Raw genomic sequence first — 27,667 nt, forward strand, 5'->3', positions numbered from 1 at the left:
GAGGGAGTAAGGGATATAAGATTATACGGTGTTTTGTTGGTTCGATTTTCTTTCTTGTTTCTGTTGGAGAAAATATATGTTATAGAAGTAAAAGGAGACCGGCTCCAAGGTGATAATACAACTGTAAAATAGGTAAGTAAGTACAAGTAAAATACACTTCGATCACGTCCAGACGTGTCGGCTTTATGAAAGAAGAATGACGTGAGGAGGAAGTTGGTGGACCTAGTGGTGAAGAAGGGACATCTCTTCATATCCTCTCCACCTCATATATACAGTATACATCAGGTCTTGTCCTTCCTGAACTATTCACACCCGTGCATTACTGATACTATACTATGAAGAAAGCTTATGTGGCAGTCCAAGACATCTGGCGGAATGTTTCAGATTGACTGGTCATTTAGATACGGGCTGACCTTTACACGGGCATTTGGCACGGAGATGATCATGATCCCTCGTGGAGTTGGCTAGCAAAGGTTGAGAGTGAATTAAAAGACAAATGGACTTGAACATGGTTATACATATCCTCATACAAATGCGGGAATGCTATTTGGTGATTAAAACTATTACCTACGCTTAATTCGTATCGTTGGGAGAAAGAGATGTTCGTTTCATGAGATGTAGCAAGGATAAACAGATGAAAAATGTATCTTCTAGCTCAACTGGTATGTTATCATATTGAACTACGCCTATCGCTGGTTTATACATCTTCTCCCGTTGCTTCGGTCTTGACTTCAGTCTTAACTTTCTTCTTTGGCCTTTCTCCTGAAGGTTCAGCTTTCTTCTTAGGTTTGGCTTTCGATTTCTTGGGAATTTCAGCAGGTATCGTGCCCTGGAGAAGTAATAAGTAAGGAATTTATCAGCATCTCATTATGAGAGGATGTACAAATGTCTGAAGAAAAGAGCAAACTTACCACCATCTTTCCGTGAATCTCCATCAACTTAGAATAGTTAACACCTTGTCTAGGCCAGAAGAAAGATGCGAAACTACCAAAAATGAAGAATCAGCGTCACGATCTAGCCTTTGATCGTTGATCAAATTAACTCACACCCAACAATGTTTTCTCCATTTATTCGGATCTTCACCACTCGATTGCTTCTCCGCTACGATCTCATCTATACGCAGACCTATACCTGCGAGACATTCTTTCAGAGCGGCGATCTTGTCTTCTCGACTAAGATTTTCAGTTCCGGATTTAAGCTTTTTCTGTATTGTGGAAGAACAACAAAACACAGATGTGTCAGCCTGTTTCCATAAAGTTCGTCTGTCTGCGGTTGTTCACTCACAAGATGCTTCTTCGCTGGTCTAAGCAATTCTTTGACCGCATCCTCATCCATCGACTCGCTATCATGATATCAGTGTCCATCCCTAGCACTCAACGGAAGAGAAAAAGATAACTCACTAGCTAGACTCATCATCCGAATCCGTATATTCAGGAGTTTTCCTTCTTTTACCTTTGGCTTGTTGTTCAGCTTTGGACGTCGTCGCACTGATCGCAGGACTGGCTTTACCAGGAGCGATAGGAGGTAAAGGAGGATGTTCGAATCCGAAACCATCTTTCGTGGGCATATTGGCAATGACAGCTTGTTGTTCCACTAGCATCCTTCGATTTTCTTCGTATTCTCTGATAAGTCCACCTGAAACCACAAAAATTGTCAACACCTAATTTGAACCATTATATTGAAGTAATTTGATACTTACAAAGGTAATCACCCCTTCTAACCAAGTGAATGGGTCCAGGTATACCAGGTTTAGGTGCATTTGGATCAGTCGCCTTGGCAGATTTGGGATCTTCAAGGAAAATCTTATCTTTCAGACCAAGTTCGGGATCCTATGATGTCAAAAAGACACACTCAGCTACGCCGATTTCTATATTTTCTGACATTGTATGAAGTGATGATCCACTCACCTGAGAGATAGCTTCCCAAGATCCAAACCCATGTCTCCAAATACCCACCAACAAATGCGCGTCATCCTGAATACTCCATTCCACCGTCCAGTTCATTGTAGGTTTCAAACTATCATAGGGGATCTGATATCTGGAAGTATCTTCTATTCTCTTGAAATGTTCTACTAAAGCTTTCAATTCGTAATACCTCGCTACAACAGTTTCGGCATTGATAGCAGTGACACTCTTATATGTGAATAATATAGCTTTTTGTCTCAGGGATGAGCTAATGGGTTCACCTCTTTCTTGTAAATCTCTCAAATTGGCTTTATGCGAAGTGACAGCTTCTTCAGCTTGAGTTATTATATCTTCACATGTCTGGATGATCACCACTCGGTTCTTAGCTTCGAGTTTGGCTTCTTTGACAATTGGGTCGTAACGGAGTCGGATATCTCCCCATTTCTGTATACCTCGAATGAGGACCCGCAAGTCTCGTTCTGTACAAGCCATACAATCAGTCTGATCATCCATGACTTTATGTGGCAAATGAACTCAAACTCACCCTTCAACTCCAGAGCACGTTGAGCGGTGGTCTTTCTAGGTTGAGCAGTAGCAGCTTTAGGTTTCTTCGAGCTAGGTGACCCAGGTTTACTACTCCCACCTTCAGCATCATCAAAGTCCATTCCTTCATACGTTCCAGGTGGTCTAGCCGCCGCTCGCTTACGCGAAGTCGAAGCTTGAGCTTCAGCAATCTGAGCTGCTTTTTCCTCTTCTTCAGCTTTCGTACGTTCATCCACAGGGATGATATCATCCCACGATAAGTCATCCGCATCCGCTTTGACATCTTGGATAGCCGCAAATTGTGATAAGAAACCTTCTCCACCTAAAGATGTTCCTCCAGGTTGGGCAGCAGATTCAGTATCGAACGCATCGGCCTTAGTTAAGATATCATCTAGATCCATTTCTTCAAGTTTCTGCTTTTGAGCATTATCATCGGTCTTGTACATGTTCTGAGCACCGAATTTCAGAATGGCCGAGAGCTCTTCTTTAGAGAAATCACCGTTCTTTTCCTTGGGAGCACCATTGCCATTGATGTGTGCGCCAGTGGTATCCATTTGATTGATGACTGAAGACATCGTTAGTATGGCTCGAATGCTGAGGCTCATCTGCGCAAAACTCACTGGCATATTCCAAGATCATCTTTCTCTTCGCCCTTTCAAGGATATCCTCTTCGATCGTGCCTTTCGACACAAATCGATATATGCTGACATGTCTTTGTTGACCTATTCGATGAGCTCGAGCCATCGCTTGCAAGTCATTCTGAGGGTTGTAATCGGACTGAACAGAACTTCGTTAGTTTTCCTTCGTTCTATGAGGGTATAGACACTTACATCGAAGATGATGACGGTATCGGCAGTTTCAAGGTTGATACCCAACCCACCCGCACGAGTCGATAACAAAAAAGCAAAATCAGGAGAACCAGGAGCGTTGAAAGCTTCGATCGACTTCTTTCTCACATCAGATGGTACGGTACCTTTCACGTTACCGTTGTCAGCTGATTGTCTCGGCGCTCTTGACGATAAGAAGCACTCACCATCAAGTCTTTGGAATATATACCCTCGGGCACTCATATAATCCGACATGATATCCAATAATCTCACCATCTGAGAGAAGATCAATACTCGATGCCCATCCGCTTTCAGTCTGGCAAGTAATTTATCGAGAAGTACCATTTTACCGGAGTTCATGACTAAACCTTTGAGGACCTCGTTAAGTGGTTTGTTTCGATCTTCAGCTCCATCGAACAGATATGGATGATTACTGGGATGATATCAGCATCCTGCATTTTCATTTATCAGGTTACATCAACGTACGAAGCTTTCTTCAATTCCATAGCGACGTTCATCAGACTGACTTGCTGCGTACCACCTTTACTTAGCACAGCAAAATTCTTTGTCAAGATATCTGGAAAACCATCAATCTGAGCGTTAGCATATGCCAAGCTGGTAACGCTGAAAGACAACACTCACTCTTATAATAATGAGTTTGCATAGCAGACATTTCCACTCTGAGGATCTTCTCTGATTTGGAGGGTAATTCCTTGATAACGTCCTTTTTCAATCTACGCAACATGAGTGTACCCAATTTCTCGTGAAGATCTTGAATTTTGGATTCTTGGTCGGCGTCATTAAGATCAAAGTCATTGGCCAATTGGACTATAGCAAAGAAAAGAGTCGGATCAGCATGGGATGAGCGGTAAGATATATTTAGCAACAACAGACTTACATTTCTCAGGCATCAGGAAATGCATCAAGGCCAACAGTTCTGCAAAGTTCATGAGAAGATGTCAGCTGTATTTGACGATGGAGGCAAACATCGCTCACCTTTCACGTTATTCTGTAGAGGTGTACCAGTGATCAATAACCTAGAAGCAGTCCAGAAGCTCTTCAAAGCCTCGTACAACTGAGATTCATGATTTTTTAATCTATGTGCCTAATGACCCACAACACATATTAGCGCACTCGTCGACAAATATATTTGTTTTACACTCACTTCATCAACCGCCAAACTTTGCCATTTGATCTGTTGTAAATCCTGTCTATCTTTAAGGATGAACTCATACGTGGTCAATAGTACGTTGAACTTCAGGTTCTTCAGCGGTCCAAATTCGAATTGCCTGATAACCTCTCTTGATCTCGCTGAACCCATATAGCATATAACGTTGAGATCGGGTGCCCAAACTCGGAATTGCATTTGCCATGCCGATATGGTTGAGAGTGGTACGACCACTAGGAAAGGACCGTATTGCCTCTGAGTGTGGAATAGGTAGGAAAGGAATGATACGGATTGGACCGTTTTACCTAGACCCATCTATTTAGAGTGTCATATATCAGCGATTGCTCCGACTTTCGATATCTAAGGATACACAGGGGGTAAACTCACTTCATCTGCCAAGATACCATTCTCCCCTTTGGTCCATAGATAGGCTAGCCAATTCAAACCAGTCAACTGGAAAGGTTTCAAAGAACCACCACATTTGAGGTAATCTGGGTCTTCAGGTATCTTCTGGTATGCAGGTCGGTTGTTGATGCCGTAATTGATCGATTGAGCAGGTACGGTATTTCTCGCTGCTCGTTTGTGGAAATCTTCGATGGATTCTAATGCACCTGGACATTCCTTCATCTCTTCATAGGCTGGTCATGGTGAAGACGTCAGTCTATCTTTTGAACATAGGGATTAAAAGGACCGATCACTTACATTCCCACGTGCAATCCGCGTATTGAAGGTCTACATAACAATGTCAGCGACATGTCTTAACACGATTGAACATAATACACTCACTAGACCATTTACAGAAGAATTTTGTCAGTGTTTCCTGCTTCTCGTAAGACCACTCTTCCTTCTCGTCCAAAACCCTTTCAATCGTCTTGTAACTCTCTTGCAATTCCCTTATACGTTCTTTATCAATCTCATATTGCTCCAACTCCTCGGAGGTAGGTTTCCAAGTTTGTTCAGGTGAAGGATGATGATACTGCTGATCCAAAGTCCATATCTTGTTTATGTAATTTTCAACTTTCTTAAAGCCTTTGTAGGTCTTCAAGAAAGCGTAGGTCTCATCCGTATTGTGGATATGCGAGTAATTCTTCCATTTTATGTGGAATCGCTAAAGGACATCGAGATCAAAAGTCAGCTTGAACCCTCTATCATACGGTCAGAAGAGTTGTAACAAAAGCAAGGTTTGGTTACTTACCAAATTCTCCTGAGGAATATCTTTAGGATCCTCTTTTCGAGCTTCATCACGGTAATGATATAACACCTGATCAATCTCATCCGCTTCTTCTGCAATGCCAAGAGTAATCAGCTATGTTCATCCCTGGAATACAGAATGAAAAAAAAAGGCAAAATCCGTCGTAATACCCTCCGACAATATGTACATGTATACATGGTGTGGTGATCTGATAAGAACACTCTCCGCTCACCCTCTTCAACTCCCGCTGCACCATAATATTCCCCTTTTTCATCCTCACTCTCCTCCAACCCGTAATCTACATCAGCTTCATTGTACGTGACCACCTTCTTGGCTGCCCCTCGTCTCCACGCTCCATCAGCCTCGGAATAAGGAGTATCCGGTGTACCCGTCGTCGTCCTTCCCCCGCCGTTTGCGGTGGATGCACCAGACTTGGAGAAGAATTTCTTCTTGTGCGACTTGGTACCGTAATCTTCGTCGGATGAGATGGATTTCTCTTTGCGCATAGGGAATGAAGCAGAGGCTAAGACAAAGAGATTCAGTACAATCGTCTGATTTGAGATATTTTCTTGTTGGACTGACCTTTCTTTTTCTTAGGTGGGCCTGCACTCTCCCTCCTCTCACTTTTCACTCTTGCTTTTTTACTACTACTCTTTTTCTTAGATCCGAAAGAGGGATCATCGTAATCTTCATCCTCATCTTCATCCTCATCATCATTTTCTTCTTCCACATCATCCTCTTCCTCCATATCTGCATCTTCATCTTCATACCCTTCATCTTGCTCTGCCTCTGCCTCTGGCTCCTCGTCAGAGGAAGGGACTTCTTCTTCACCTTCAGAGGGGTTCTGGACAGCCTAGAAGAGTAGGAAATCCAGATCAGTCGCTTACTCAAATCTTGGATTGATCACAAGATGATATAGTCCACAATTTTGTGAAAATAACATGGATATCCATAACAATGCGAAGAAAGCGTACTTGACGGAAAGATATTAAGACAAACGAGGATCTAGGAGGAAAACCCACCTGTTGACCATTCTGATAACTGCCATCCATATCTACATCACTACTACCATCTGCATCTTGCCCTTGAGCCTCTACATCTTCTCGAGGTGGTTCTTGAGGTTCCGGGGTAAGTTCGTCAGAAGGTGTCGAGCTTCTGGACGCAGGTGCAGATGCAGGATTGGAAGGTAGGTTTAAAGTGATTCCAGGCCCAGAAGATGGTGGTTTGACGGAAGTCTTTAATAAATTGTCAATGGTCAGCTTTCCGACAGGGGCCAGTGTGGTTTCAGGTGAATGATAAAAGTAGGAGTTATACTCACATTGCCATTCTCGACTGATTCACTGGGAACTAACATCGAAGAAGGGAGGTGCTGGTGAGCGATAGGAGGGTTTAAGGAAGTAGATGGTTCAAGGGGATGAGAAGGAGGTGCTGGTGAGGAGTCCATTGTGGAAGAAGAGGGAGAGGTGATCGACTGATTGTGGAAATGTCTAAATCGATATAGAACAGAGCGCGATCAGCGATTCTCTCTTGATACCAGGAAGATGACTCTTTCAGCATGCCCCTTAATAAACAAATGATATGCTATAGATGGATATGCATGGTTTCGGACTTCGTACTCTTAGCAGATTATGCATCGGACCAAGGCATGCGATGAGCATAGAGATGAGGGGCAGGGAGGAAGGTCATTTTAGCAGTAGGAAAACCCAATCCAAGCAATCCCATTATAACCTCTTACTTCTACATGTACGCGAATTTACGCGTTTACTCTCCCAATGTTTGATTTCTCCTGCATCTTCTTCATCTTCGCCCGAGCTGAGGTATCCATACCGACTAATAGCCAGACCAAGGGATGTCTTCGTAGGATAGATAACACCAGAATAACTCCGCCATCACATCGACTTCGTAGGTAGATGTTCACCCAAACCGTCCTCGTCGCTATCGCATCTGATCTAGTATGAACAATCCTACTCACCTATGTATAATCTCTCCTAACCCGCTCAGCAGAGTATCGATTTTCTCTTTTACTCGATTGAGCTCTTTCACGAGCGAGCACTAATTCCCTCTTGACTCTGTCAGCCCCACTAGGCTAGTTCAACTCGATATATGGGTATCTTTCTGCCTTAGTCCGGTATGTTATTCGGTGATCGCTTACTGTCCAAGCTATGTCCAATGTAAATGAAAGTTGTGTATCTCTATATGTATCTCAAGTACAACAATGATGAGGGTGATGCTATTGGATTGGGTTGGGTATGGAGTGATACTGTGACTGTGACTGGGTGGACCCTTGACCACTGCTACTGTGGGTTACGCCGCTAAATTCCTGTTTTTTTTACTTTGCTCCCTCTGTTCTTACCCGTGTCGACGCCATCAATTCCGTCGCTCACCATCGCTCAACCCATCTCGCCCTCCACCTAAACCACCCACAATACATCCGGCAATTTACTACCGATCGAACGGCAATCAATGCATGGGTATTAGGGTATCCATTTTTTATCGTTCATTTTACAGCATTTATCCCATTCATGCATATGTCCTCCGATCATCATCATGGTACCCTTCGACATGCTTGTAGTCCTACTCGACGAGAGGTGATTGAGATCTGATAAACGGGCAGACTACAGTCCACGATCGCAGATAGCTGATCACACGCGACGCACAACGAGCCTTGGTACGGGTCTTGAGCGGGTTATATGAGACTGACGAAATCGCATATCCTCTATATGGACGTCAACTCAAGCTGAGGGATGCATAGTTGATCAAGACTTCAGTTGCTGATGATGACAACATTGGTTGGTGGGACATAACGTATAATCCATGGAGGACAAAAGATCTCTGATTTTTGCGTCGGGCGGTTCACAAACACAACTCATACTCACCCATTTTACACCAATAGAACATTAAAACTCAGTCCCTCTGCCATGCAAGGCCATCTGAGCTGATAATGCCTGACTGTACATAAAGTACTTACGTTTCCATGCAGTGAGTCAGGCGCTCAGATCGGGTGAACACAGCATCCAGCGACAAACTCGATTTTCAGGGCTTCGGGGCAGTAACCTAGTCTAGTTGTTAACTGTCTTTGGCGAGAACCGAGAGCAAGGACCGACAATGACACCGAGCTTACCTTGCAGGTATAATACCGTATGCATCAACAAGAACGTGTATGTCATGATTTCACAGTGTGTACTGTAGTGAATAGTCAATTGTTCTCCAGCATGACTATCAGATAAGTCATGGAGATTTTATCATCATCTCGAACTGTCGCATCATCTATCCTGTGTACAGTCATACTCTGCTTGCTACTATTCGGACTTCAAAGTAATCTACCTAGATATACACTAGCTATACACGACCAGCTGACTCAGTCAACCATCACCGAAAACGAAATCATCAGATCTTTTTCAACCACTCCATTATTTAATCGATTCCCTCTCTCTTCGTCCACCAACTGAAAAACCAAACCCACGACCGAGCATATTGATATTCCAGCATTTACCATACTTCACCCCTTTGTACCGAGCCTCATACGCTACCCACAAACTTTATTCTGAGATATGGGGATATGGGTATAAGTGTTCGAGGTATTCAAAAATTAATGAAGTGGATGGGACGAGGAAGGTTAATAATGGGAAATCGATGAATAAGATCTATGCTTTATATAAAATTTTTAAGGAGGAGTTGAAGAAAGATGAGAAAGAAAGGTATGATTGGATCTTGTAAGTTATCATATAATCACTTGCTGTGCGATTGACTCGTTGTAAGATTTCATCCAGTTCACATTCTATAAGATCATGAGGTATAGTAAGCTTATCATGGTTATGGTGTACAGTATGACAGATATTGATACGATCATATCCAACCCATCTATCCCTATCCATTTCCTTCTCCCGCCCCCTACTCTGGATCCCCCACCGATGTTTCTAGGTAATCAAGATCATAATGGCTTCAACGCCGGAGTACTCATCTTCCGAATACATCCACATACCCTCACCCTACTGCAATGGGTGATAAACGAATTCGAGAAATCATTAGAAAGATTGAAAGAAGGTGAATTACCACGTAATGATCAAGTTCTTCTCTCTACTGCGTTGAACCAGCCAGAGCTGGGATATTCGAAAGGATTTTATAAGATACCTAAAAATTGGTTTAATGCGTACTTTCTTGGTCAGGGGGATGTACAATTACAGGTGCATCTCGTAAATCGATTGGAGTATGAATATAGATTTACGCCGGTTATAGAAGAGAATTTTAGGAAATTAAGAGAAGCACAAGAGCTCTTACGTAGGAGTGGCAAGAATGGAGATGGACATGGACGTGGACTGGATCTGATGTATGATTATGAACTGGCTTGGAGGACGGGGGAAGAGTATTGGAAAGATGCCAAGAATGGGATCGAGAATATGAAGTTCCTGTGGGATTGATCGAGAGGAAGACAGGGTGACTGTAGCTATAAGATCATACATTCGCATGCATCTATTCATACATCTTTCTGTGAGCTGTTCATTGTGTTACAAGATCCGTGTAACACCTAGTCCTGAGGTAGATGGATGCGTTCATATAGTCTTGGTACGAGTTGGTTGCAGTTCCTCTCCGTGTTTAAGCATAATACATGTTCACATGGTTTCGGTCGAAAGTCAGGCGGCTGGGGATGATTAACCGAACCAAACAACCACCACCAGATCCCATACCGGAGCCAAGAAAGTCAAAGGACATGAACATGAGGCCCGAGAGATGACGCAGACCATGACAATCCATCAGTCCATCAACATTCATCCACTCCTTTGTGCATATCATATATGCATGTCATATTCATGATATGACATGACCATCGTCAAACCATAAACTTACTCTGTCCTGACTCTGCTTTTCTTTTTACAGTATATCCAACGAAATATCAGAAAAACACATAGGATGTCTACCCTCCTGGCATTCCCAGCGGGGTGGATACCCAGAGCGCACACAACTATAGCCTATACCGCTTTCTCGACAGCCCTGTTTGTGGGATGGATCAGTGGACTGTGGAGGGAGTTATGTATCAACTCTGTAGCCAGTGAGTTGAGTCGTTGCAACTCGTACTTTAACCTGGTATGATCAGTATTGTCTGATATCTATGTGAACTAGGGTGGCCAGTGGATTGGTTCCCATCTGTCTCAGCAACGTAAGCTTGCCATTTTAGTCAAGTATTGGTGAAGCTGATGACCTTCTTGAAATAGTATAGGAGATCATGCACCTCCAAGAGCACCATTCCAAATCCTCATAGCACTCTGTGCGACACCCCGATTCCTTTTGTTGCTCGTCCAATGGCTCGTACATCGTTATCCACCTTCGAGACCACCTAAATCATCCGATCGTTATCCCTTGGACTCTGACTTGGACTCGGCAGGATATTCGTCAGCTATAAAGGATGCAGGAATCAAGACTAGATCCGCTGCTGCAAAGATAGAGAAAGAAGTGGAGGAGCAAATATTGAAACCTGTAGAAGAAGCTTTGAGGGATGAAATTGGGAATAGCACTCTGGTTGATGTTGAGCTGTTTGTAGGTATCGCAAGGACTTTTTGTTGGTGAGCTGATTTTCCTACAAAATCGTTGGGTACTATCTTAGCTGATGAAAACCAAATGGAATAAGCGGTGGATGGGTTTATATCACGTCGAGAGATCATCATGGTGAGTTAGTATCGCAACCCTGTGACCTGGAGTGTCATTCTAATTGAATGTATAGACTTACATGACTTGTTCATGATCCTATACCTCCTTTTGACTCTACCTTGGATGTTCCTCTCCACTCAGAATTGCTCGAATACCCGAACGAGAAGCATCAGGTCAGTCAGTCTACAACCTTAATTCCAACTTATCCTTGGGAAGAGCGATGCTGAATGCAATCCAACTTTCATAGGAGAATCCCATTCTTCGGCTTTCTGGCTATGATTCCTCCCTTGATCTGGTTCTACTACAAGCACTCAATCATGCGTATACCAGGCGGTGAGCTACTCTATCTAGGTTACTACCAATGAATCACGACTAATACGTTTGTATCGGCAGCATACACTTACTACTCGATGTTCGAATGGTCATTGGTTTTATGGGACGTGGCTTTTGATGCTTTAGCTGTATTGGAGTTGGGTCATCTGAAGGTGAGCTTACTTGCAGTCATTGACGTATCAAAGACTGATCTCATGCCTGCTATGCAGATTGCAATTATCGATACCACCTCATCATCTGGTAGGAAGCACGTAGCAACATCAAATGGGTGGGTTCATCGTCCTTTGATTACAAATGGCTTAGTTTAACGGTCTCCGTCTTCGCATGTATCATATATCCCGCCATCAGCCAGAGCACATTCTACATGCCTAAGATTCGGACTACCACCCATACAAAGTTAGACAAAGATGCAAAGGTAGACTGGACAGCAGAGCTTCCTACACCTTCACCGAAATGGCGTCAAGCATTGGCCTTTGCAAGTGATGTATATTGGGGTGAGCTCCTTCATACACGATCGGCGTACCTGAGCTGACAGTTTCAGTACAGCTGTATGTTTCTGGACGGTCTTTACTTCTCTTGGTCTCCAATTATTTTACTGGTCAATTTGGAAACTTGGTATGTACTTCACAAATATCTGCCTTTTTGCCTCACAGCTCAGCAGGCTAATGATCTTTATATAACATTGTAGCACTCGCTGGATCGGAGTTGGCGCTCCTAGCCAATCTTTCTGGCTTCGCCTTCTCAATGCGAGATCCCTATGAATTCTGCACTTCCAAACAAGGCCTGTTAACACATAGAATCATGACGGTAGTATTTGGCATGGGCTTTTACATCTTCCCTTGTCCCATTATTAGGCTCGCGGGAATTTTTATAGGAGTTTGGACCGGTTGGCAAGTGCTTTTTGCGACTTGGGAGAGGCTGAAAGGTAGTGAGGAGATAGTCGCTGAGGGACAGAGTAAGTCAACTCGTTGCCGGGTGAACCTCATTTAGACTTGTGCTAATCATATTCCTTTTTGTAGTCCTGGGTTTAGGTCTCGTCATCACGTTACTCATTAAGTACATCAATAATTCTACGAACCCTCTTTGGGCTATATCTCACCCGGCTTCTGGAGGATGGAACAAGACTGGCTTGATCCTAGCCGCATTGGCCATATACGAGTACTACCGAAGACCCGTCGATCTACATCCTGCTCCTCCTTTGAATTGGCACATTCGTAAAGAGCCCCAGCCATACACCCTAGTTAAGACTACGAAATGGCAGCGGCTTTCGATCACTGTCGGTTTCGGCGCTTTGATTCACCTTATTCAGACATTCGTTACAGATGCTGGTACGATCATCTCCTGGACATGGACTGGATATCCTATCAAGGGACCAACACTCCATCCTTTTGCTGGTATCGTCATAGCAGTTGCATCTTTGGGGATACTCCATCAATCTCGAAAATTCCATTATCATTTGACAATTCTAGGTTTGATCGGTGCAATAGCTCTGTATCGATATCCCGATTGGATAGGATACATCGGCGGTCTCTTACTTGTATTTTACCTTCAAGCTATATTCCCAAGTTATATCAGGATATTATCGATCTTCGAACCTGGTCCAACATACGGTTATGCTCTTGTCACGAACATCATACTAGATGTTATATCTGTGGTCACTGCTGCATACGCTTTCGTACCACTTGGATGGATCTTTAGGGAAAGGACCGACCTGGTTCTTTCATTTTGTATGGTAGCTACCGTTTTGGGTTGGTGGTCTACAAAAAATATCAGATTACCTTCAACATCAGAAATACCACCTAGGGCTCAAAGACGTATTCGATCAACAAAGAGATATACAATCATCTCATCTGTTCTACTCAGTATAGTCAGTATAGGGTACTCATACTCCAAGATACCCAGTGGTAAGCCTGTACCGTATTATCCGGATCATAAGATCTTCAGCGGAGGGATATGGACTGTACATTTCGGGCTGGACAAGGAAGGAAGGGATAGTCAGTGGAGGATGATGCAGTTGATCAAGGAGATGCAGGTTGATGTTTTGGGTTTACTGGAATCGGATTGTAAGTTTTGTTGTATTTTCTGTAAACCAAAGTAGTTGGTAAGGAAAACTGTCTTGTCGAGGGTGATGCTGAACTGACTTACCTGGGATTGTAGTACATCGATTCGTATATGGAAATAGGGATTTGACTAGAGTGATATCCGAGGAACTAGGATATGTAAGTATGCTTCGATTCGCCCCTGTTTCAGAAAGGGGGAGATCTAAAGCTGATATATGTTGCCGCTCTGGCAGTACGTTGATCTCGGACCTGGACCCAATAAACATACGTGGGGAGCAGCTTTACTATCGAAATATCCAATATTGAATTCAACCCATCACTTGCTGCCTTCACCTCATGGGGAATTGGCACCTGCCATACATGCCACGTTGGATATACACGGACAAAAGGTGAATGTAATGGTCAGTCACAATGGACAAGGTGAGTGAAAGTATTCATATGATGGAAACCTGTAAACGGGATTCCCTTCGTCTTATATCGAGGGATGAATAGCTGATAGAGCGATGAGAATAGAGGAAGATGCTTTAGATAGAGAACTACAAACTACAGAAATTGCCAGATTACTCCGTGAGACCTCTGATGCACCAACAGTGTTCTTGGGTTATCTCGTGACTAGACCAGGAGATTTCAGACCTTGGCCATATCAGATATTGATGGAAGATGGGCAGATGTGGGATATCGAGATGTAGGTTGGGCATGATCATCCCAGTGGTACTGTGTGTACTTAGCTAGAAGGGTGAGACAGCTGACCACTGGGATTGTTACGCTTATACAGAGAAGATAGAAGGAGATGGTGTGAGTATATCGCATTTAGAGGATTGTGGAGGATCGGATTTGCAAGAGTACATGAGAGTGATATTAGTGATACCGAGTTGCAAGTGAGTCCAAACAGCTGATACCTGATCACTCCTTACTCCATGATCATCCATGAGGTACTGATGCTATACATGTGGATAGGTCGGTAAATTCATGTTACCCAAACCTGGACATCCGGTACATTACGAATCGAATAAAGAGATGTATTGGCATATAGGCGAGAGTGACGTGAGTGGACTGACTTGGTCTCAGAGTGTATAGTCTGGAGTTATCAACCATACTAATTCGGGACTGATGATACACCACAGATCCCAGAACCATGGCATATGCCCTCGATGTTCCGCGGTAATGGTACGAGAGGACATAGATATGTAGTATGGGATGGACCATTATATTATCTCCCACCTGAGAGAAGTGGATTACAGAGGTACGGTCAAGGATGGACTATTGATCCGTAATTTACTCTGCATCGTCTGATGGGCTGGATCGAGGGGACCGAGCTATCTGGTCTCACATGCATATACTGTACTACAATGAGAATATTATTTCGCAACGGAATCACTGGAATCGGGATGACGCAAATACGTTTGAGAGTACAGCAGCAGAATGATGACGCGAGGTGATCCCACGTGGTGCCCGGACAGGGATGTCACTCATCTCCGTTACTCACTACTTTACACTTTGATTCTTCCCTGTCTCAGCTAGACCGTCTTCAACTCTCTGTATCCATCTTCGCCATCATCCTCCTCATTGTTAGGAAGATTACTTCGGTCCGTCTGGTCCTGTCTTATCTCAGTAGACTGACTGTGGTCAGTCGGGATCATCATGTCAGACCCACTCTCCCCTCCCCATTTAACAGATCCCGTACCCCTCACCTCGGCACACGTTCCTACATCCATCCCACCTCCTGCATCGACCGCGAAGACTGGCAGAAGGAGCGTGAGACTATTCGCGCCGGATGGTGATTCAAGCTCGGACGAAGAAGGGGGGCCACTGATAGGTGGGAATCCACACATACAGGATGGTGGAGTGGATGGTGAGTGAAGGCTGTGTCCCTCTTACTAGAGAGATTATCCAACAGGACCATCCTGTGAATGGTTGAACGTGCAGCTAGCTATCTCTATCGTCTATTACGATCTCCTCGTTCTCGTTTCTCTTTGCTTCGCAGTACATATCTGACTCTCTGTGCCCTATAGGCGCCCCACCTGCAAACCCTCGATCAGCCTCGTATCCCGGTCCTACCACCCACCCATCCCCTACATCCCGTCTCTCAGCAATCGTATCATCCGCTTCTGCCGCTCAACCCAAACTCGCCAGAGCAGCCACCTTTGTCGCTCCCTCCTCATCTTCCTCCACTTCCCGACCACCTATCGCTTACACTTCCACACACGGTTCAGGTTCTTCTCAAAGTGCAGGTCTATCACACCACAATGATGGCTGGAGATCAAGATTGAGACCTGATAGTCTATCCAAGAGCCTACATACTCCTGGAGCTAGAACACCCGGTGGATCAGGTAGTAATGGTGTCTTTAGAGGGAGAACGGAGATGTACAACGATCCAGAAGCGAGTTATTTCCACAGCCATGCTGGACCGTCCAAACGTAGAACTGGGAGGACTGATATAGAGTCGGATGATGAAGAGGAAGATGAAAGACCTCGTAGTGCTGGATGGCAAATGGGTATATCTCAATTCACAGGATTGAGTAATGAAAGAACAGGTGATGTCTCAGATGGGAATAATAACGGACAATCTCAACAATCACAACGAAATCAACAGCCACAGCAGCAAGAACAATCGCAACAACCTCAAATTGCTCTGACAAGAGTGGATAATTCAGTCTCAAACGAAGAGAAACAAGAGAGATTAGATTGGCAAGGAATGCTGGAAAGCGTATTAACTTCGGATGTACTTAAGATTGAAGAAGCAAGAATATCACAAGCCATGCCAACCGAATCTTTCAGAGAGGAATTTGGTCAGTCGTTATGGTGGCAGATACGTGCGAAGTTACGTGGAAGGACTGAAGCGGAAGAGAAAAGAAGAGTCCAAGAGAGAAGAGCGAGAGTGGTAGATACGGTTTTGGAAGAGGTCGCAACCTTCAAAGCTAGATCATATATTCCAACAATCACAAATGAGTTGGATGGAACATCAAAGAAAGAAGATAAAGATCTTGGTCCTCAACACACTGCATTGGAACAAGTGAATCTGATGTTAGCGAAATTAGCAGCAATCAAAGCTCTGTATCCGAATTTAGCTGCGATGCGTGCGGATAAACCGACTTATGCCTCTTCTGAATTCAGAGCTAAGACAGATGCGTTAACCGCCTGGTCGACCGTCGTCACTGCTTTACAAATCCAATTGGGGTTGCTACAGAAATGGACCGGATCGGATGATTTGGATATTACCAAACCCAATACAACTAAGGAAAAAGCTTTAACGGATAAATCGACGTATACCTATCATCCTTTAGACTCCCAGGGAGGTAATGCCATGACTGCCGGGAGGGATGCAGCGGACGATTCGAGTTTCTTAGATCGAGTGATGAAAGAAGATAATCTACAGAGGATGTTCGAAAGAAGAGCTTTCATCGATCTGATCAATCTGGTTAGGAATGCTAAAGAAACTGTTATAAGTTATCTACCGATCTTTGAAGAACAGAACTTACCTGATTTTCAATATGAACTAGTTGGGTTGATTGGATTTCCAGGAAGGTTGATCATTGAAGCTTTGAAAGTCAGATTAGACGCTGCGTCAAGATTGGTAGATCCAAATCCTATGGTCGTATCTGATTTCATCGAAAATTTACGATTATCAATTTCACTCGCTGTATTAATCAGGAAACAGTATGATGAGATTATTGCTCCGGATGATGATGGACGATGGAAAGTACCGCATTGTCTACCACCGGAATATAACGATGTAATGTTAGATGCAATGAGGGCGTTTTTCAAGCTTTTGCACTGGAGATTAAGAGGGGTAGGAAGAGGGAGTTATTTCAAGGAGACTGAGGTGTTGGAAGATGAGGGGCCTTTCTTGTATGAGGCAGCTGAAGCGATCGAAGGTGGTGATATGGTTGTTGCAGAACATTCTTGGTTAGTTTGTCTTTTCTCGATATACTCGGCTTGGAGCTGACCAGCTTGTTTTTGTGATAGTGCTCTGTCGAACAAACTCCTTATACGATCTTGCAACTACCTCGATCAGCAACTCCGAGTACCGCAGACCTCTGGGAATCCCAACGCATACGGTCGTGATGGCTCTGCAAAATCTATGAAGACCGAAGAGATGATCTCATGGTACGGCAAATTGCTCGATTCGGCTAGAATGCGTCATCGAAAAACGCAACGATATTGCCGGAGACTCACCCAGCGATTCGACAATTCAGCGGAATACTCTCTGGAACATACTGAAGTGGACGCCTTGGTAGCTCATCTACAAGACTCTGGTCATTTCCTGGTCTACACGAATGTCTTCGAAGGCAAGGGAACATACATAGTTGCGGATGGTTCCCTTTGGGCTCAACCTGATGAAGTGCGTCATCTCCTTCAGAGAGCTTTCTCAGTTACTATACCCGGATCAAGAGCACGACCTCGTCGTACTGCTACTTCCTCTCAAGATGGTGATCGAGTAAATGCGTATAACGCCGATAATACACCCGATGTCCAACCTGTAGAAGATGGTGATTCAGATAATGAGGATGACGGACACATCGCGGCATACCTCTTACTACTATCACCGAGGCAAAATTTCGTATGGACCGGTGCCGTCATGACCCTCAACGTGGACTACATCGAATACATGCTGCAAGATAATCGAGTACGATTGATAGCGGATGGACCGACAAGTCGATTGGCACTTTGTAAACACCTTTTCGCTGAATCGCTCATTGATCCTGAAACTGGCGAATCACTATACCTTCCATGTCTTGTAGAGGCACAAGCTCATCTACCATCCATTCAAGGTCAACTCCTCAAAATTGCCAAATCATCTTATCGATTGTCGGAATGTATCGTTCAATCTGCTCCGCTGGTCAGAAATGCTTTCAGAGGTGCCCCGGGCTCGCAAGATCTGGTTGAGAATTGGTATTCATTCGCTACTGATCACGGTACGAGAGTCAGCTCACATATCGATCCATCGTCATGGGAACGATTTAGTCGACTACTCATGCGACTTGCCATCTCGTGGATATCATTCATCTGTCAAGAATGTAATCCTACAGATCGAAAGACTTTCAGATGGACTGTAGCGGCCTTGACATACGCTTTCACCATGACTCGAGGTAACAATATTTTAGCGTTGGATCGAGCGGAATTCAGCTTACTTCGAAGACACGTCGGTAATTGTGTTTCTTTGTTAATTAGTCATTTCGATATCCTAGGTGCTAGAAGTAGTTTGGAAGCTAAGAAAGAAGCGGATAGGATCGAAGCTATGAGGAGATTACAACGACTACAAGAGAACTTAGATGACGAATTCTTACCTAGGACACCATCACCTTCTGGACAACCTAGGATCGATCGATCGATCCGTCTGACCGTGGAAGAAAGATTAAGGTTGATCAATGAGTTAGAACAGAGAAGGAATGAAGCTGCACCTCAACCTGTCGGTACGGTCCTGGACGAGGAGGTATCGGAAGATCGAGCTTTGGTGTTTTTGGCTGCGTCCAAATCGAATATCTCAATGAGATGGCAACAAGGTGCCTACATCGGTGGAGGAGCTTCGGGTTCGGTATACCTGGGTTATTCATTACAGGATAATACAGTATTCGCCGTGAAAATTCTCCCAACGGTAGATATCCAATCGTCCCCTGCGCTGTACGAAAGTATAAAGAGGGAATCGGACGTGATGAGCTTGTTGAGTCATCCAAATATCGTAGGTTTCCTGGGTTTGGAAGTTCATAGAAATAGAGTGTGTCTTTTCCAAGAGGTGAGTTTCAACGTTGAATCCATTATATTTCATGTGGTTGACAGGAAAGTGTATGAGATGAGCTGATCATTGGTTATTCGTTTGACCTTGTAGTATTGCGAAGGCGGTTCACTCGCTGGCATGTTGGAGTACGGAAAGATCGATGATGAAGAGGTCGTCGGTGCTTTCACTATACAACTTCTTCGTGGATTAGATTATCTGCATCAGAATAGGATTGAGCATCGAGATCTCAAACCAGAGAGTGAGTCTTCGCTCTTCGCTCCACTGCATATTTAGATGTGTTGTACATTGAGCTGACTGGGTTTGTTTGTTAGATATCCTTATCGGTGCCAACTCGGTATTGAAACTGGCAGATTTCGGTACAGCCAAGATAATCAAAGGGAACAAGACACTCGCACGAACTCGTGGAGGTGCACACGCCAAGATGGAAGGTCTGGAAGGTACACCGATGTACATGGCTCCTGAGATGATCAAGAATATAAGATCAAATAAATTAGGTTCTTGTGATATTTGGGGATTGGGTTGTGTGGTACTTCAGATGATCACTGGGTGAGTCAAGTTATTATCCTACAGCCAAGGTACAATCATAGAAACCCGAGCTGAGTATGTTTGTTATCACTCTCGTAGACGAAAACCTTGGAGTTTCTTGGATTTCGATAATGAATGGTGAGTATACCTTTATCGCAAGTTCCAACCGACAATCGAGATTGATACATTTTGGTTTCATGTAATAATAGGGCAATCATGTTCCATCTTGGAGCTACCACCGAACATCCACCTTTACCTGAACCCAACGAAATGTCAGAATTGGGTATCGAATGGATTGAACGATGTCTTTCTCTGGAACCGGATGAAAGACCCACTGCACCTGAGTTGTTGGCTGATGAATGGCTGGAACCGATGTTGGAACAGATGGTAAGTAATACACAACGAATAATCACATCTTTGTAGAGATCAATCACAGGGCAGACATGTATTCTGACTGATACTCTCTTCGCACTTGCAGGCCGCACTTGAAGAAGATTATCCAGATGTATTGGCAGCTCACGAGACCGAGGCCGCCCCACCACCTCCTGAAGATCTATCTACAGATACTACTCCCTCTCTGATTTCAGAGGAGGCTACACCACCCCTCGAACCGGATAACTACGAAGTAGAAGCCTCAAGTTAGTTCTCTGGTACTTCATGGACTTGATAGAGAAGCTCGTCCTTTTTTTTTCCTTTTCTATTTCGATTTTTCACCTCTGAGTTCTCGTGTATTTTATCTCACACTTCCCCTTGATATTTGGTCAGTCATTGTTTTGATCATGTACGATTTTTAGATGTAGAGATCAACAATTTTAATGTAGAGATAGCTCAAATTAATACACGGATGAAATAAGATAATGCATGTCTACAGTTACCTTGCTTTAGTCACACCTTTTTTAGCGTACAATAGCCATCTCACACTGATCTAATTTATGGTATTTCTCCCATCTATATTACATCTGCATTCGACAGAAATAAATTTACTCGGACGGTTTATTGATGACATCCACCAATTCTTTCCAACTGCTCAATTCCTGAATATCAATCCCACACAATCTCTTCGCATCTTCCCTTAACGTGTTGATATCAATCAACATCTGTGATCTAAATCTTTCTTCTTCTTTCTTCTTTCCCCCCTTCGGGGTCAGTCGCCGTGGTCGCAGAAGAAGATGAAGAGAAGAAAGATGATAAACCAGTTTTCTTGGATTTACGATGTTTCCTCAATAGATCTTCAGTCTTCCTGACCGAACTTAATATCGAAGAGTAATTCTGCAAGACCGAATCTAATATCTGAATAGACCATTCTTTCCCATATGTATCTTTCAGCTGTGGTTGTAGATTGTACAAGTTTGATATAGGTTTAAGAACGTTGGGTATGAAGTAGGATGCCTGGTTCGATGAGGAAGAAGAGGTGGTGTTGCTGCTGCTGCTGGTGGATGATCGGAATTGAGAGGCGATTGATCGAATGAGTTTCAAGGGATCTATACATCTCCGAGTAAGGATCTGCAAAAGGACGTTGGAGTAAGGTGTGATAGGTATAGTGAGGTGGTCTACAAAGTGACAAAATGGTATAATCAGTATATGAGCTGTCTCGTGTTGCTGTTGCTTCAGACACGGTAAGCTTACCTTGCAAGCCTAAAGACTTGATGACCTCGATTTCTGCAACTTTCTCTTTGATCCGGTCCAGATCGACGATAGCAGCAGCGGTGAATTTTAATGCTGCATCTTCCTGAGCTGTATCTTCCTCTTTGATCGTAAAGGTATTCAACGTGGATTTCAGGTAAGTGCCATACCGGGATATGATCTGCGACAACGCATGATTAGATGTATGCTACTGCGATCAATAAGGGAAGACAGATGACCTACTTGAAGACTCAACCTCCAAAACCTCGGTGCCAGTTCATCAATGAACACATCCTCACTCCAAGTAGTTTCTAATGCTTTCCATACACTTGCAGAAGCGGGTAACGCCCATTCACCCGATCCACTTTTCTCGTTGCTCGTAGATGCCAAAGCACTTTCCAGAGTCCCGACAATCTCTTTCCATCTCAATTGGAAGTATACCGGTAATTGCCATCTTCTTTCGAATGCCTCGTATGAAGGGGACGCACGCATGGAGATGACATTCCGGGTGGACGGAGCGAGTGTTTCGAGTAGGGCGATGAACTTATGTGTTGTCGTATAATGCTAAGAACATGGCAATGCTTTTAGTGAAAGTAGATAAGTGTAGGGGTGAGGGATTCCTCAGAAGAAACTCACCTTATGTAGCTCATCAGGTCTTCCAGCTGCAAATATCGTACTTCCCAAATTATCTAACAGAGCTCCTGCAATCTCTGGCCAGATAATCTTTGGAAAGAAATCGAATTTTTCAGAAACATCTTCGGATATCTGTAAAAGTGGTGAATAAGTTTCCATCTGGCTCAGGATCTTGTTATATAGAGAAGCAAGAGATGATTGGTCCTCCGCGGGCAATCTAAGAGGTTTATCAGATGGGTTATTGAGTAACGAGGAATGAGGTGTCTTAGGGGCCGTGGGTGTGGTCGGGACTGTTAGACTTGTTGATGTTATCGTCTATTGAAGGTATCACATCATCATTCAGTCGATACTCCATGACAATGTAATCGAAGTGCGACTCAAATGAATTTGACTTACAGATCTACAGTATGACCGTATAGCTTTCCCCACAACTCCTTCAGCTTCTTCCCATCCTTCAATCAGTTCATAAGTTTTCAAACACTGTTTCAGCCTCGGTAGGTTTGGTTCGGCCAGTTCTGCGGTAAGTAAGGTTGAAAGATCTGTGGATAGGCGAGATTTGATGATTTGGATACGCTATGAGGTTTTTCATCACGTTGATCAGCGAGCCATACCCATACATCTACTAATTGACATGACAACGAGGAACATTTGGACCATTCATGGGTCCAAAATTATCACTCACATCCTCGACGATATCCACTATAGCACATCCTTCCATTCTAGCTTTATTGACCAGATAAACCACCTGGGTATATTCGCCTGCTATTCTAGTGATCATCTTGGCTGAACCATGCTCTTCATCCGGCGTGGTATCTAACAATGTCTCTGCTCTAGTGAGGGTATCGAACAGCCGCTGTAAGAGGTCGAGGAGGGCCTAAGATTCTTATTATCAGCTTTTGATATTCGCATAATTGTAATGTGATATGATATGATAGTATAGGTTACATCAGTCAACTCACCTTCTCTTCTCTCAAAGCTGATCTTTCATCCAGTTTAGTCTGCACCTTCTGCTGGTGCTCGTACAAAACATCTCTTACAGACTGGTCAATGGTACAAGTCAGATTAGGCTCCATTCGTACACTGTTCACAGATAGTAAGAATTATCTTTCTCACCTCGACTTCTCCTCTAACAACCTTCATAGGCTCCTGCAATCCTTTCAACCTACTTTCCTCGCCTCTCAGCCCCGTTCCAAGCGATATGAACTCTTCGTAATCTTCATTGATCAACCTCACCAATTCCTCCTTCAGCTCATTCAAGTAGCTTCTCAATTCACCTCGAAGTTCTTCGAGAGGGATGTGTAGTCTAGATAACAGGAATTCGTCGGCGTTGAAGTTCTCGGATGAGAGGAGGGGATGAGAGTGTGAGAGAGGTTGGAGTGATGGGAGGTCAAGTGAATGATCTGGTCCTGTCGACGAAGAGGAAGAAGATGAGGATTGTGAAGCTCGCCTGGAGGATGGCCGAGATTGAGACTGAGCGTGAGAGTCAGGCATAGGCAGAGAAGTTGGGACGGTGGACGGTTGGATGGTTGTGGGCGAGATTGATATTGACATTCCACGAGGAACGTCACCGTTTGTATTCGACATGATGGTGATTCCGCATCTATCTCATGTATCGTCTGCTCTGATCTGCACTACTCTGTGACTCACAACCAGCCGACAGCAGCATGAGTATGGATGATGAACGATGAATGGTGAGGATGAATGGGATGCACAAACACGTCCCAGCAGAGTGGAGGACCACGGACAGACACGAAGAGACGGAATCAATTCATCAATGAGGTATATTTACGCTCACATACATAAATCGTGGGTGATATATATACTCACTCATATCCTGCTCTACAAAATAGCTAAGTTGTATTCCAGTAGTAGAAACGAAAAAAAAAGAAGGGGAAAGAGAGAAGAAGGAAGAAAAGAGTATAATAGATGAAATGAGTATCTGTCTTCATATCTTGTCTATCTACCGAATAGAGAACAAACATTCATATTCCCCTCCTCACCGCAGCACATCCCAATCATCCAACTAGTATCCATTCACCATCTAACAACATCCACCAGCAGTCTTTTGTTCAACATTTTGACCGAGACCTTTGATCGTTGATTTAGCACCTGGACCAGAAGCCATGGAAGTTGATCCCATTCTATATGATTCAATAAAGGTCATCAGCTCTCTGGCTCAAGTTACATCAGAACAATGTTACTACTCACCTATCCTTGATTTGCTTAGACATAGTCAAGAAAGCTTGTTCGACGTTGGTGGCGTTCTTGGCGGAAGTCTCAAGGAATGGAATACCTAATTCATCGGCGAATGCTTTGGCAGCGGCGTACTCGACAACTTTCTTGGTGGCCAAATCAGATTTGTTTCCTACGAGGAGCTTGTTGACACCTTCAACAGCATATCGATCGATTTCTTGTAACCATTGTTTGACGTTAGCGTAGGTGTCTAGGAGTTGAAAGGATAATCAGCATGAACCCAAGATTACCGGATGTATGATGTATGAGTTCAGCTTACCGCTGTCGGTCACATCGTAAACTACTATGATACCATGAGCTCCTCGGTAGTATGACGATGTAATTGTTCTGAGGCACACAAATCAGCAAAAATCCTTTTGGTGAAGACACAGAAAATCAACTAAGACTCACCTAAATCGTTCTTGCCCAGCAGTATCCCACTGTTCGGTATATATACATATTATAAAATAGGATTGTTTGTGGGGCAGGTGCGATATCAAGGAAGTAGTGGAGTGTCGGAGAGGAATCGTGGTGGGGGAAAATAAAAAGGTGCGTACAAGTTATATACCATGATATATAGAAGAGCGAATACGCCGAATTCATAAGCGTTGAAGAGGTCAGTCGTAACCACCACCATCGAACGTCGCCGAAGGCGAATGCACCATGGGGTTGAAGCGATGCCGAAAACGTCATTGGACGTAAGAAGTTGAAATTCAAGACCCGAATAAAGACCCAGTGAGAGAATAGCGAAGAAAAACGTTTTGAAATGGTAACCGAAGATTTTCCAGAAGATATGTATATACACACGACGATGATAATGACGGGAGACCGCAAGCAAATCGAGGCGAAGAGTAGAATCCCGAAAAAGCGTATGCGATTAAATTTAATCAGTCCGCATCATAAGATAGAAGGGCAGTTTTGAGGAAGCAAAGGCCAAATTTCACGTTGAAAGGATCATGGTCCAACCGTATTTCAAATCGATTCCAGTTGCCAGACACATTGCCACCAGTTATATATTGGACAAGATTTGACGTGCCCGTGTTAAGGGTTCGCGTCCCGATGGGAACCGCCATTGGTAACGGGGTAGAATGATGAATGAAATTGAGATTTAAACGGGTAAAGGCGTGCAATAACCGTTGTGATCAAGTAGATCGAATGCCACGCATGATCAAATATTCAGGATAATGTCAATGATGGATGTTGATGTCCAAGGGGTGTGATGTCCAGAGGTCCAGCAATAATCGGGCGAGTTCGTGGATGCCGACGATCGATACAGGTGAAATCATAAAGGCGCATCCGGAGGAGTGTATGTTCGGCGGTGAAGGGAGAGTGTTGAGATGAACAGCAACCAGATCAAATGGCAACGAATGTAAGTTGAAAGAACACAGCGACGAGAATAGGTAGGTTCAGATTTTGAAATGAGAATAGAGCGCAAAAGCGTAATAACACAAATCAAGTGAATGTCAAAAATCAGGCCGACGATAAGTAGTTGGTTCACATATTCCGGAATGTATGTCGTTGAAGATGATAATGTGTTCAGCAGTCCGTCGAAGACGAGTAGGGGAACCGATTCGATGGATCAAGACGATATAAATCGGAGAAAGTGACGTGGTGATCGTCATAGGCCAGGTCGTTGATTTGCAGAAGCCGTACAGGTTCCATGGTAGCAATCGCAGAAGTTGATGGAGGCGAACGCAGCGGGAGAATTCCAGATTCAGGATGAATTTTGAAGCATGTTCGTATGAGAGGAATCCCATGAAAAGAGCGCAGGTCGTTGAATGAGTGGGCACACGATGACAACATGGACACATACGGCATTGAGAGGTTGAAAGAACCGAAGACGTAACAGCGGTCGATGAGCGAGGAAAATTGAAATCAATCGATGAATGGTAAACGCAGCATTATCAGAGTTCAGGAATCAATCAGACAGTAGTCAGGCAAAGCAGATTGAAACAGCGATCAACCGATAGAGCGCAAACAGCCACCGAGAATGACAGATGAAAGCGAGATGCGAGAGAGTTCCGAGACAGATACAAAGGCGGATGACCGGAAGGAAGTTGAATACCGATAGTTGCCGATAGGTAAGGAATTGAAAGGAGAGACAATTGACCGTCAGCTATCTTTGCTAAAACTCAGGCTGAGTGCGCATCCTTGGAAGAGGTATACGCACGATTTGCAATTTCACAGTCTTTCCTTCAAGCTCGATGGTTCTGATCTTGAAGTCGACCTGATGACGAGAGCTGGTGTAAGCGAGTGGCGACTCGTTGACGTCGGAGCAGGTAATAATAAAAATGACATAGTATGGGAGATGGAAGTGGGCAAGGAAGGTTACTTGGTGTAAGTCAACCAATTTGAAAGAGAATGGGCGTTATGCAATGTTGGAAAGAAGAGGAATCATGAAGAAAGAAAAAGAAAACAGAAGAATTGAAGTCGGAAATGACTTCTATTTATACCTTACTAGAATGAGATTGAGGGGTAGCTGAAGAAGCGAGAAATGCACAAAAGAAGCGAGAAGCATTCAAAAGTAAATCACACAAAGGGTCATGTTTCTCGCTTCTCACGAATCATTCCCCTCCGAGAGATACACACACACAACAACACAAAATCACCATCAAGCTATTCAATGGGAGTGATAGAAGGTGAAGATGAGAATCTGAATTAGATCCCGAGTGAGATGATCGATGTGACGCCGAGGAGGCATCACCATCACCATCACTATCTCCTTTCATCTTGATCCCATCAAACTCATTCAATCCAATTCACCGCCATTCAAACTTCTCTGTCTCTGCAACACACATACACCGCACGGTCCACCTATTCAACCCATACGTGACATCCATCAAAAATCAAACGCATCCAACTTTTCGAGATCCAACATTAAAGCCGACGAAGGATAAGATTACTTTGGGGAGGAAGGACCACTTACTCCGATAGTAGAAATGTAAGATTCGGTATAAGTGTCATCGGCAAATCGAAGAAGTAAACAGGATTTTCCTACACCTGAATCACCGATCAGGAGGAGCTATCAAGCGTTTATTTGATCAGCATAACGTGTCTAACCCACAACCTCGGCGGTTTCTACTCGTCACTCCGAGGTTATTGATCTATGATGGGTAATGTATGGCTCACCTTGAAGAGATAATCGTACTCTGGCGCAGACATGGCTAACTGATTCGATTCAAATTATCGTTCTTTCTGTTATACACATACCCAATTTCAAACGATCCATCAGATAGATAACGCGTCG

The 27,667-nt window shown here is 43.9% G+C and overlaps 6 protein-coding genes across 6 annotated transcripts; 3 read left to right on the plus strand and 3 right to left on the minus strand.

Annotated features, from left to right (window-relative positions):
• Positions 1–697: 697 nt before the first annotated feature.
• Positions 698–7,078, minus strand: V865_001825 (uncharacterized protein; the record flags this gene model as incomplete). Its single annotated transcript, XM_066225639.1, has 24 exons — positions 698–829; positions 912–984; positions 1,047–1,204; positions 1,285–1,342; positions 1,401–1,635; positions 1,700–1,829; positions 1,908–2,383; positions 2,449–3,012; positions 3,068–3,224; positions 3,278–3,420; positions 3,481–3,707; positions 3,761–3,851; positions 3,917–4,102; positions 4,173–4,211; positions 4,271–4,379; positions 4,440–4,757; positions 4,830–5,080; positions 5,145–5,174; positions 5,229–5,550; positions 5,638–5,726; positions 5,867–6,157; positions 6,217–6,487; positions 6,657–6,869; positions 6,953–7,078. The coding sequence occupies 24 exons, from the start codon at positions 7,076–7,078 to the stop codon at positions 698–700; spliced, it is 4,689 nt and encodes a 1,562-aa protein (XP_066081736.1).
• Positions 7,079–9,267: 2,189 nt separating this feature from the next.
• V865_001826 (uncharacterized protein) lies at positions 9,268–10,052 on the plus strand (the record flags this gene model as incomplete). The annotated part of the gene is made up of 2 exons (XM_066225640.1): positions 9,268–9,347; positions 9,461–10,052. The coding sequence occupies 2 exons, from the start codon at positions 9,268–9,270 to the stop codon at positions 10,050–10,052; spliced, it is 672 nt and encodes a 223-aa protein (XP_066081737.1).
• Positions 10,053–10,542: 490 nt separating this feature from the next.
• Positions 10,543–14,944, plus strand: V865_001827 (uncharacterized protein; the record flags this gene model as incomplete). The annotated part of the gene is made up of 18 exons (XM_066225641.1): positions 10,543–10,681; positions 10,753–10,789; positions 10,845–11,192; positions 11,258–11,295; positions 11,351–11,450; positions 11,525–11,610; positions 11,671–11,762; positions 11,820–11,878; positions 11,959–12,104; positions 12,157–12,225; positions 12,299–12,565; positions 12,630–13,673; positions 13,768–13,829; positions 13,904–14,090; positions 14,184–14,355; positions 14,446–14,548; positions 14,628–14,714; positions 14,795–14,944. The coding sequence occupies 18 exons, from the start codon at positions 10,543–10,545 to the stop codon at positions 14,942–14,944; spliced, it is 3,186 nt and encodes a 1,061-aa protein (XP_066081738.1).
• Positions 14,945–15,311: 367 nt separating this feature from the next.
• Positions 15,312–20,575, plus strand: V865_001828 (uncharacterized protein; the record flags this gene model as incomplete). The annotated part of the gene is made up of 9 exons (XM_066225642.1): positions 15,312–15,522; positions 15,683–17,576; positions 17,637–18,076; positions 18,155–19,404; positions 19,498–19,645; positions 19,719–19,953; positions 20,032–20,070; positions 20,142–20,319; positions 20,411–20,575. The coding sequence occupies 9 exons, from the start codon at positions 15,312–15,314 to the stop codon at positions 20,573–20,575; spliced, it is 4,560 nt and encodes a 1,519-aa protein (XP_066081739.1).
• Positions 20,576–20,912: 337 nt separating this feature from the next.
• Positions 20,913–23,772, minus strand: V865_001829 (uncharacterized protein; the record flags this gene model as incomplete). The annotated part of the gene is made up of 9 exons (XM_066225643.1): positions 20,913–21,052; positions 21,144–21,482; positions 21,559–21,736; positions 21,799–22,119; positions 22,192–22,503; positions 22,585–22,761; positions 22,871–23,062; positions 23,148–23,228; positions 23,302–23,772. 9 exons carry the CDS (start codon positions 23,770–23,772, stop codon positions 20,913–20,915), a joined length of 2,211 nt encoding a protein of 736 aa, XP_066081740.1.
• A 457-nt stretch (positions 23,773–24,229) lies between these two features.
• V865_001830 (GTP-binding protein ypt1) lies at positions 24,230–27,582 on the minus strand (the record flags this gene model as incomplete). Its single annotated transcript, XM_066225644.1, has 7 exons — positions 24,230–24,329; positions 24,397–24,631; positions 24,701–24,768; positions 24,832–24,860; positions 26,591–26,647; positions 27,347–27,442; positions 27,550–27,582. 7 exons carry the CDS (start codon positions 27,580–27,582, stop codon positions 24,230–24,232), a joined length of 618 nt encoding a protein of 205 aa, XP_066081741.1.
• Positions 27,583–27,667: the final 85 nt, after the last annotated feature.

The sequence above is a fragment of the Kwoniella europaea genome, chromosome 1, assembly GCF_036810445.1.
Source record: "Kwoniella europaea PYCC6329 chromosome 1, complete sequence".
Lineage (NCBI taxonomy): Eukaryota > Fungi > Basidiomycota > Tremellomycetes > Tremellales > Cryptococcaceae > Kwoniella > Kwoniella europaea.